At 44.7% G+C, this 9,626-nt stretch overlaps 6 protein-coding genes and 1 non-coding gene across 7 annotated transcripts; 4 read left to right on the top strand and 3 right to left on the bottom strand.

Annotated features, from left to right (window-relative positions):
* The first annotated feature begins 19 nt into the window (after positions 1-19).
* Positions 20-1,743, top strand: V1512DRAFT_238235 (uncharacterized protein). Its single transcript, XM_066914170.1, has one exon. The coding sequence runs from the start codon at positions 83-85 to the stop codon at positions 1,664-1,666; it is 1,584 nt and encodes a 527-aa protein (XP_066771544.1). The 5' UTR covers positions 20-82; the 3' UTR covers positions 1,667-1,743.
* On the bottom strand, positions 1,678-3,589 carry V1512DRAFT_262418 (integral peroxisomal membrane peroxin-domain-containing protein). Its single transcript, XM_066916278.1, has 2 exons — positions 2,950-3,589; positions 1,678-2,896 (listed from the first exon to the last, which is right to left on the bottom strand). The coding sequence occupies exons 1-2, from the start codon at positions 3,374-3,376 to the stop codon at positions 1,749-1,751; spliced, it is 1,575 nt and encodes a 524-aa protein (XP_066771543.1). The 5' UTR covers positions 3,377-3,589; the 3' UTR covers positions 1,678-1,748.
* On the top strand, positions 3,468-4,344 carry V1512DRAFT_262417 (cytochrome b5-like heme/steroid binding domain-containing protein). Its single transcript, XM_066916277.1, has one exon. The coding sequence runs from the start codon at positions 3,554-3,556 to the stop codon at positions 4,235-4,237; it is 684 nt and encodes a 227-aa protein (XP_066771542.1). The 5' UTR covers positions 3,468-3,553; the 3' UTR covers positions 4,238-4,344.
* On the bottom strand, positions 4,245-7,609 carry V1512DRAFT_224816 (ATP-utilizing chromatin assembly and remodelling N-terminal-domain-containing protein). The gene is made up of 3 exons (XM_066913797.1): positions 7,395-7,609; positions 7,192-7,341; positions 4,245-7,138 (listed from the first exon to the last, which is right to left on the bottom strand). Exons 1-3 carry the CDS (start codon positions 7,395-7,397, stop codon positions 4,370-4,372), a joined length of 2,922 nt encoding a protein of 973 aa, XP_066771541.1. The 5' UTR covers positions 7,398-7,609; the 3' UTR covers positions 4,245-4,369.
* A 164-nt stretch (positions 7,610-7,773) lies between these two features.
* Positions 7,774-8,297, top strand: V1512DRAFT_262414 (uncharacterized protein). Its single transcript, XM_066916276.1, has one exon. It carries the CDS (start codon positions 7,823-7,825, stop codon positions 8,180-8,182), a length of 360 nt encoding a protein of 119 aa, XP_066771540.1. The 5' UTR covers positions 7,774-7,822; the 3' UTR covers positions 8,183-8,297.
* Positions 8,298-8,414: 117 nt separating this feature from the next.
* On the top strand, positions 8,415-9,466 carry V1512DRAFT_262413 (ERV/ALR sulfhydryl oxidase domain-containing protein). Its single transcript, XM_066916275.1, has one exon. It carries the CDS (start codon positions 8,533-8,535, stop codon positions 9,298-9,300), a length of 768 nt encoding a protein of 255 aa, XP_066771539.1. The 5' UTR covers positions 8,415-8,532; the 3' UTR covers positions 9,301-9,466.
* Positions 9,467-9,518: 52 nt separating this feature from the next.
* V1512DRAFT_t34 lies at positions 9,519-9,609 on the bottom strand. The gene has a single exon. It is a non-coding gene; the product is annotated as a tRNA-Pro (tRNA).
* Positions 9,610-9,626: the final 17 nt, after the last annotated feature.

The following is a 9,626-nucleotide window of genomic DNA, read 5'->3' as shown; positions in this document are numbered from 1 at the left end:
AATCTAAGACATGACCCATATTTGCTACGCTTCGCACTAATTGGGAGATCTAATAGTTGAACTAGAACTACAGCCAGGCGTAATGGAAATTGGAGCACAAGAGCTGAGACGTTCTACAAGCTCTGTGGGGTTGAATAACGCTACTGCGATGCAAGCAGGAAATGTTCCTACTTCAGATTGTGTCATGGCTGCTGCACTTGCAGCTGAAAAAGAAGCTTTAGTAGCTGAGCTTGATGCGGCCAGAAATAGCGCCGAGTCTTCTTCTGCAGCGTCTTATAGATCTGATGATGATCCACAATCAATGACGACAATGAAGGGCGACACGGTCCCGTATTTCAAGGCACAACCGGACAGAAACTTTAACGGGCCTGTTCTGGCCATGAACATCCCACGGATTTTACCCCACGAACAAGTGTTTTCAATCCAAGTTGGGGACATATTATTTAGACTTAGTGGTGCTTCGCTTTCTTCAGATGGACCGTCTTACTTCACGGCTTTTTTTAAGTCACAACAACGAAAGGGATCAAAAGAAAGTCCAATTCTGTATATCGATCGGAGTCCAGAAGTTTTTCGCGACATTGTACGCCATCTACAAGGATATAGTGTGATCCCACGGGATGAGTATCATTTTGTGTACTTGTACGCGGATGCACATTACTATCAGTTACCAAAGCTAGTCAAATTACTCTTCAATTCAGAAATCTTTGTTCGAATTGGATCAAAGTCGTTCAAAATTCCACGAGAATTACTCAGCCGACCAGGAGATTCTCCAAATTTTTTTACCTTGGGCTTTTCATCTTTCTTTGCATCACCGCAAGATGTGTTTCCAGGCACAAAGGGATTGATAAGGCCGCCATCAGTTGCGCCGCCATCGGTGCCAGCTCATTCAGATGTACTATTTGAGCAACTCATACAAGCTCTCAAAGGTACTCCGATCGAGTACACGTCTGAAAAACACAGAGAAGCGCTTATTCGCGAGTGCAGATACTATCATTTTCGAGGGCTGGAGCAGAGGCTGATCCCAGTCGACATTTCAAAAAATCTGCTGACAGGACGCGAAGAGATTACGCTTAGAATAAAAGATGTTAGGCCAGCTCAAGTGACAGTCGACAGCTTAGATAGTGAGAGGCTAAGGTTATCATACAAGCGGCCGTTCACAGACGAGCCGACACGCGAACTGGTGCTGCAGATTGATGCAAACGAACTCGTGCTTCGGTCGTACGATCACGTTGAGTCAAATTCTACTATAATGTGCAGATGGGGTGCGCAAGTGATGGATGGCAGTGTGGCAGCGGAACGGCTGCAAGCGATTATCAAGGCGTTGCCTGAAATTCAATCTCACGCGGATCCTTACTCTCCAATTCGACTACCGTCTGAGTTGCAAGACGCTGTAATCACGCTAGACGGGAACGAGTCACATTTTGACGTACGATTAGACGGATATGTACAGTCGTCTACGGAAGAGACAGTAGTCAAAAGGCGTAAGGTGTCAGAATCAGATGACCAGTCCCCGACGCCAATGCCAGCAGTGTCGACTATCTTAGCAGTTACACAAGCTCAAGCAAAACTGGTTATTATGAACGGAGTTCTTGTTCTTAGCGTTTTGGCAATCGATTTGGTGTCAAGTGCGAAACACGTAAACAGAAGGCGGCGGTACGTGAGTTAACAGGCTAAAAATACAGCTAGAATAGTTAAATATACTAAAAAAGAATTAATACAGTAATTTAACACTTTGAACATTAATGTCATCATTCTACTGACGGCGCCTCGGTAGGACTGGTTGGGCTTTCCGGTTCGGTGTGGCCACTTTCGGTCCGTCTATGCTGCCGCAACAAGGTCCGCCGCTTGAGCTCGTTCCAGGTATTGGTGGCGCTGCTTAAACTGCTGCCGGTCCCTGTATTCTCCTCCGGAGTCGTTATACTCTCGCTGTCGGACTGGTGATTACTGCTTGATGTTTTCACGCTCGAGCTATCGTCTTTCTTCTCAATCTCAGGCTTATAGTCCTCGATTTCAAGTTCGACTGGGTGCGAAATCACCTCGGTCTCAGTCGCTAGCAGCTCTTCATCTTCCGCTAGCTCCGCATTTCGAACCCACCTTCTTCGACGAGTGTACCTTCCAAATGAGTCCTCCTTTGTCGGCTTCTTCCATGAGTTATCGTAATATAACCAGCCGTCGGAGTCACCATTCGCCTCATCCACCCGCCACTGTACGTCAACCCACTTCCAACGCATACCCGTGCCTTCAGCATCAGGCAACGTAAACTCATCTGGACTGAGACATTCGTTGAGGAATTCATCTGTCCAAGCAGTACGTTCATATGTAAGTAAATTCGCAGTCCATCCGATGCCGAGCCATTTTCGTTGATTTTCGTAAATCACATATGTAAACCGAACAGGTTCGGAATGGCTATGTTGAATGTGTGCGTCAAGTGGACGGTTACGGATACTTCGCGATAAATCGCCTGCGAGCGTTGATGTGTATGCGTGCTCCGTGTCAGCTTCATCCGAAGGCGTAGAAATAGGCGACGCTGTCGGCGGAAGAACGTGTGCTTGTGAAACCGAGCGATTCTGACGGGAAAAGTCGATTCCGGTCAAGTAAAACGTGGCAAGTCTGACCGTACGCGAGCGCCAGAGTATTGTTCGCGTCACGCGCGCAGGAAGGGAGTGGTAAGTCAACACTAGCATGCCGCCGAGCAGAAGAATGATGCGTGGAGTCAAAATAGTGAATGACAAGATGAGATAAATCGGCGAAAGACACAGAGTTGTTAATAGAAGCCGAGTCAAGTCGCGGGTTGTGATTGAAAGTGAAGTGAGAGGAGAAAAGAACATGTCAAGGCGGGTTGTTAAAGTTGTGAGAGTATGTATAATTGCATCGAGTGTAGGATGCTCTGTTTGATCTGTGAAGAAGCGTTAGAAGTAAACTGCATCATTGCGTTGGATCAAATGTTACCTTTATCAACAGCGGTATGAACAAAGACATATGTTGCTAACCCACCCACCATAAGTAAATGTCCCCCATATTTAATTAAAATTTCCCAGTGCAGAACAATAAAAGTCCATGCAGCGACGACCAAAAACGACGACCATACGTCATTTGAAGTCCACGTGAGCAAAGACACGACTCTGTCAGCAGCCAAAATGTAAGGGTACGAGAGCGACAACGCTTTGGTAACTGCAGGCGGAGTCTGTGCCAGTAGTGGTGACGTCTGGTGAACATGAGACGCATCCGGAGACACAAAAGTAGCGTAGGTCGGTGAGGATTGGACAGCTGTGGTCGCTGAGCCTGAGGCGGCAGCAGCGGCCGAACTCGTTGGAGCAACGGCGTTGGCGACAGGAGAAGACATAGACATTAGCCAAGGCGTTTCAAGTGCGGCCATACATCAACATTGTTGAATTTTTACTTATTTTCTGGTTTATATCGCAAAAGTTGAATGAGAGGAGTCGCTTTCACTGAAAGATGTCAAAAGAACCGAGTCTCCGTGATCGTGCGGCTCGGATCGTCATGCTCGGCCCGGTTGTATGTAGTCAGTCAGAATCTGCAGCGAATCCTCGCAATGTCGGCCAGGTATAGAATGCCTTATTCAAAGTCAAATGTGAGAGAAAGAGAAAAAGTGGGAGACACGAGTGTAGTACCTATTGAGCAGATCAAGCATGAAGTGGAAGACGGCGTGCTGATGACAATTGCCAGACTGCTTTTCATAGTCATCTCTATGAATTTCTTACTCTCTTATTATATAACGTCTACATTTTTTTGGACGTATGACTCACGACTGCTCAGACAGAGATATCTTTGGTTTTTAATACTGCGGTTTCTGAAGTCGACCGGAATTAATAAGCTTATACGGTCCCCGTCGGTCGCAAACTTTACATACCCGCAAATATTCACAGAATCTGATCTGGCGCAATACGACGGTTTGAATCCGGCACTGCCGATTTACGTCGCATTGAACGGCTCTGTTTATGACGTGACTGAAAATAAACAAACATACGGTCCAGCTGGTCCATACCACCACTTTGCAGGCCGTGATGCGGCCAGAGCATTTGTCACTGGCTGCTTTACTTCGGATCTGACCCATGACTTGCGTGGGCTAGACCCCGAGTCCGCTGAACGAGATGTACAGAGCTGGCAGAATTTTTTTGCTCATAGCTCTAGATACTGGTACGTTGGTGACGTCGTCCATGACCCGCTTACAGGCCCTCCTCCAGGGCCATGTAAAGGTCCTTCCCGATCCCGGTGAGCTTGATTGTATACAAGGAGGCTATATTGCTCCAGCTAGCTTCATACAAACTATAAAAAAACGCATAAGAATACATTATAATACACACATTCACCCAAAAGCAAAACAAAAATCCAAACTCGTTACTTATTCTTAACTTTCAAGTCGTACACTGTGCCGGGTCTGTCTTGTCGATCGACGCACGGAATCACCGCTAGGAGAGCCCTCTATACTAGCCATGCTTGCAGTCCGTTTAAGACGGATTTTTTTCTCTCGTTCAGACAATTGCGTCTGTATTTGTGCTTGCATTTGAGCTTGTGCTTGTGCTTGAGCTTCAGCAGCCCTTCTCTCAGCCCGGGTCTCGCGGTCAGAAACAACTTCACGGTCAACCGACGAGGTCGTGACATTGACCGGCATTGGCGTCGATGGCCGTGTTGCGGTGCTCGGTTGCGGCGACGGTTTCGCGCTCCCCGTCACAGACGCAGCCGCCGAGGCCGGTGTTGCAAAGTTGACAGACGGGGTTCCAGCCACATCGCCTGTCTTCCTGTAAGCCGTCTCGAAATGTGTCCTACCAAGCGCTTCAATCGCGGCATAGTTTCGCCACGCCAAAAAGCGGAGATCGCGCTCAATGTGTCCGACAACTTCGAGCGACGCAATCTTCTCTCGCTGCCGGCTCGATCGTCTCAATGGCTCGTCATCATCGCCAAATTGTGAAATCTCATGTGAGTCGGATTGCTTGTCGCTGTCTGCAGACTCCAGACCAAGATATCGTCTTCGCGCAGCCATTGGTGCCTCGATTCGTTGTCGACGCACGTCCAAGTCTTTGCGAAACCGTGGCTCACGCTGCCCCTTTACTGACAGCCAGTAGTATAATTCTTTGATGTCAGCCGGGTCATCATAAAATGCCCACTCGTTTCTGTCGTTGAGTTGGCACTCCTTGTCGACCTCAATATCTTTGCGCTCGGTAAGTGTCATTTCGCCGTACATAGCCATGCCATTCTTCACAAAAACCTCCAGATCTTCTTCAGACGGTCCTTGAACCCAAAGTCTGCCCATTAAGTACGATCTTGCTCCAAGGTCAGCTGGAACTCCATTTCCCTCAAACCACCAATAGCGGTTGTAGAACCGGTCACGCCCAAGTGGTCTTATTCTCTGGCAATCAAGCGTAGGAAGTTCGATCTCAGTCTGCTTCAAGGTCGCAATGCATCGCTGCACACCCTCGTAAGCCGTTTCGATCCCTCGTAAAATCTTCTTATACGCCGAGTTCGACTTTGTCAAACTGGACTCAATTTCTTCTCTGGTTGCTGCTGGGCGACTTTTGGTCTTACGCGAAGAATTTTCGGAAGATGATTCTTCTTCTTCTTTCGTAATCAATGCTTCTCTCTCTTCTTCAAAGCTGCGGATGCTTTCGAGCAGCGCTTTGTGTTCCTTGTGTGTCTCTAGTCGCTCGCGTCTGATTCTGGTGCTCTCTTCCATGCAGAACTCAATACGATCGCGAATCGCGCCTGAATCTGAAACCAGTTCAGTAAAGAGAGCTAAAATTTTAAGCTTTTGATCTTTTGATAACATTGAAAATCTGATTCGTGCAGTCTCGAGTGTAGCGGGTAAGTCAGGCGGCGCGACAAAATCGACTATTTCTTTGCACAGATAATGCCATCGTGCGACATGAGAGATCTCGTCGAGCAAACTAATGATGATAAGTTCCATACCGCCATTAATAAACAGGCGGCGCTGCAATCTCACTTTCCAGCTACCTTCTCTCCACTTCTGCATTTCTGATAACCGGTTTGACGGTTCTTCGGTTGAAGAGCGCGATTCTGAATTTACAGACCCGGATTCAGACTCTGAAGACTCTGAAGACCCGTCTGATTCTGCATTTGGATTAGGCGGAATTTCAACCAAAAATTCTGTATCATTCTTGCCGATGACTTGCTTCAGCATTGAGCAGAACAGTTCAACTAAAAGTTCACAGGGTTGCTCTGAAGTTGAGTACTGCAAGCATCCGACGAAGTCGTCAAACGTGATTAGACTAAGAAGTAAAGGTTCATGGAACATATTAATAAAGCTCCATGTTTCAAGTAGTAATCCAATCAGATCTTGTGAAAAAGCGGTTTCAAACTTGAGTTTCGGCCGCATCGCAGGTGGATCGTAGATTGAGATGATATCAAGATCTTCTGTTGATACTGGTCGTTTAGCAAGTTCGCGGTTGATACGGTCGCGTTCATCCATACTTGCTTTGTCTCGTTTGATCTGGTCCTTATAGTCTTCCCTTTCTCGTGCCAGTCTTTGTTTTTCTGCCTGCTGTGCTACTCGTTTTCTTTTGGCTTTAAGTGCTTGTTCAGCAGCAACCTCGGCATCAGTCAAGCCTCCATTTTTCTGCAAGTTTGGTGGTACGTTTGTGTCGATTCTGTACTTGATTGCATATCTGTGTTTGACCAGCCATGGAGCACCAGACCATGATTCGCGTGAGATTGAGTTTTTCATAAACGTTCTGAGCATTGATTTTGAAAAGCGTTTGCGGTCGCGTGTGATTTGAATTTGGTCAACAAATTCTTCTTGACCCGCTCTGTCACCGGTGACCATTTCGACACGGTACTTTGCATAAGCCGGTCGAACTTCGCCGGTTGGAAGCTGGATAGCATTAAACTGAGCCTTTTCGCGAATGACTACTTCGAACTTCTCGCTGCTGATTGTTGCAAACACAAACTCGCCAGGATAGTAATCGTGTCTAAATGCGTCATACACTTCGTCAACAAGGTGATCAAGTCTGGAAGTTGTTGAAAATTGAAGTCTTCGCAAGACTGGTTCTTTAAGAGATTCAGGAAACGCTTCATCTACGTCTCGAGCTTCGTTCATTTCGCTTTCAAGAGCGTCGAAAAAAGATAAGTTTGAATGGCCGGTAATTTCACAAATAAAGCGACGCTAAAAGATAAAGTCAGATTAACAGGCAATTACAATAAAGAATAGAAACTGACTTGATTGTAAAAATCCATGCGCTTTAAATAGTCGTCGTAATCTAAAAAGAATTCGCCAGTAGCTTTAATGTACCAAACATCGTGGTTTAAACCAAGGTCATCTAATGGGGGTGGTGGAAGTGGACGAACAACTTTTCGCTTGAACAAGACCTAGAGAGAAAGTAAGTGTAAAAAATAGATGATAATGTCATGATGATTCTGACCATATATAAATAATCAAAAGCCTTTAATGCTCAGGGATTACGCGGAGCAGAAGAATGCTGAGAGAAAGTACTGATTTGAATATAAGAATTCAGGGGCTAACAGAAGAACAATGATGGATAAGATTATAGGATGATTCATTCAAAATCTAAGATATGATTAAGAATTTAATTGAATGTTAATGAATTCCCTGTTGTGAAAGTGAAATAGAAATGGGAGAAGAAGAAAAAGAAGAAGGTTGAAAGTTGACGAGACCCAGCAAAGACTAAAAGGACGGGCTGTTTTAGGCGCGCCTGAATATTTCGTTGAGCCGCACAGTCCGCGGGTTCGCCAATTTTGTTATTTATTTGGTTGTTTTATTATGTTCCGGACAGTTTATTTTGGATATATTTGTTATTAGAGCATATAGCTATCATAATGAAATTATATTATGGTATATATAATAGCAATAATAGTACCGTTAGCACTGAAATACATACTAATTCACAATAAACTCAAATATGTTCGAGGTCGAGTGCGGCGCGCGCCTCAGATTTGCTCCGGGTCTTTCGCCCCCTCCGAACTAAATATACAGCTAATTGTCAGAATTCAACAACGAGTAAAGTATTTGGAACAGAGTAACGTATGGTATAAAGCTGAAGGGCTAGGAAATCTGACTAATGGGTGTTATTTGGTATTAATAACGTACATAATGAATTATATGTTGTATCATGTCGTAACACTGCATTCTACTCTTTATCTAGATATCAGTTTATATAAATATATATATGTCTTTATTTTCTGTTTATAACTAACAATACTCTATTGCTTTACTAAATTACGTTCTATTCTATATCTTATTAGTCATTTCATGATAGTATCTAATAAGCAACTTGTGCTTTTAATTATTAATAATATCATTACTCATCACCACCCATTCTTCATACATTACCTACTCATCTTTATTCCTTCGTAAATAATTGAATACAATTCTCGAATTCATGCAAACCAACTGAACAGACATTTCTTTAACTCAGCTCAACCTGTTCTGACATCATTCACTGTTCGCCTGCTATAACCCCTACCCTCGTAATATCATTCCATTTACCTCATTCACGTTCAAGTCCAGATCAGGCAGAAAATTCAACTACAGCGTCAAAAATGCCAAAGTTACGTTCTTATCGACCAACGATCGCCTTGCTGGCGGTTTTATCTATTATCGTCATATTTGTCATCACAATCTCCTCAAACAGTCCAAAGTCAGCGTCCGACGTGGTCCAGATCGCTTCACGACACCCTGCTCGCCCCGTGATTCTCAAGCCAGGCTCGAATTCAGCAACTGTAAAGCAGACTACTGTGCATGATATTGCAGATGCAAATGACTACGACCCACTACAAGGTCCTGTTCCAGTTTCAGCCCAGAAACTATCGCAAGGAGGACCGATCATGCCACATCTCGGTAATGAAACTATTAAGGCCGAACTAGGCAGAGCGTCATGGAAGTTGTTTCATACCATTTTGGCTAGATATCCAGAGAAACCAACTTCTGAAGAGCGTGAAGCGCTGTCATCGTATATTTACTTATTTTCACGCGTCTATCCTTGCGGTGAATGCGCGTCTCATTTCCAAAAGTTGCTCAAACAGTTTCCACCCCAAACTTCAAGCAGAATTGCTGCTTCTCAATGGGGATGTCACGTTCACAATCAAGTCAACGCAAGACTCGGTAAAGAAATTTTTGACTGCAACTTGATTGAAGCGAAATACCAATGTGGATGCGCAGACAAACCGGTCGACACTGAGCTTGAGGCGGATGAAGGTGTTGCGACTACTGAAGGAGATAAAGAACAAACAACCGATTTTCTCACTGTCGAAGATCATTTACGAGGAATCCATATCGAATCAAAAGAGGATCGTCAAAGAGGAGGTTGAATTTTCGCATTTTTTGTTTTCTTTAGTATATTGTAAATACGCGGGGTACGGTTTAGTTTCTTGGGCATTTTAGTCGTTTTCTCTATTTGTTTTCATTCTGTAAATCGTTTATAATACTATCTCGCAAGTCCTCCGGCTTTTACTTGCCCATACAAATTTTACAAAATATGATTATGTCATTGCTCAGTCAGCAATATTATTGCTACGTGAAAAAAATTGGGCTCAACCGGGAATTGAACCCGGGACCTCTCGCAAATCAACTTAGAGTTAAAGCCCTAAGCGAGAATTATACCACTAAACCATCGAGCCACCTGATTTTCTACTTT

The sequence above is a fragment of the Lipomyces arxii genome (genome assembly GCF_038497795.1).
Source record: "Lipomyces arxii strain Phaff 12-163 unplaced genomic scaffold V1512scaffold_7, whole genome shotgun sequence".
In the NCBI taxonomy this organism is placed as follows: Eukaryota; Fungi; Ascomycota; class Lipomycetes; order Lipomycetales; family Lipomycetaceae; genus Lipomyces; species Lipomyces arxii.
This window is presented reverse-complemented; position numbering and strand designations above follow the sequence as displayed.

Bases quoted from the DNA above. Each gene is read 5' to 3' on its own strand.
- V1512DRAFT_262413 (XM_066916275.1), top strand. From the start codon at position 8,533: ATGCCAAAGTTACGTTCTTATCGACCAACGATCGCCTTGCTGGCGGTT.
- V1512DRAFT_238235 (XM_066914170.1), top strand. From the start codon at position 83: ATGGAAATTGGAGCACAAGAGCTGAGACGTTCTACAAGCTCTGTGGGG.
- V1512DRAFT_262417 (XM_066916277.1), top strand. From the start codon at position 3,554: ATGTCGGCCAGGTATAGAATGCCTTATTCAAAGTCAAATGTGAGAGAA.
- V1512DRAFT_262418 (XM_066916278.1), bottom strand. From the start codon at position 3,376: ATGGCCGCACTTGAAACGCCTTGGCTAATGTCTATGTCTTCTCCTGTC. The intron at 2,897-2,949 runs GTAACATTTGAT...GCTTCTTCACAG, and splicing joins TCATACCGCTGTTGATAAAG to ATCAAACAGAGCATCCTACA.
- V1512DRAFT_262414 (XM_066916276.1), top strand. From the start codon at position 7,823: ATGGTATATATAATAGCAATAATAGTACCGTTAGCACTGAAATACATA.
- V1512DRAFT_224816 (XM_066913797.1), bottom strand. The intron at 7,139-7,191 runs GTCAGTTTCTAT...TTTATCTTTTAG, and splicing joins GCATGGATTTTTACAATCAA to CGTCGCTTTATTTGTGAAAT.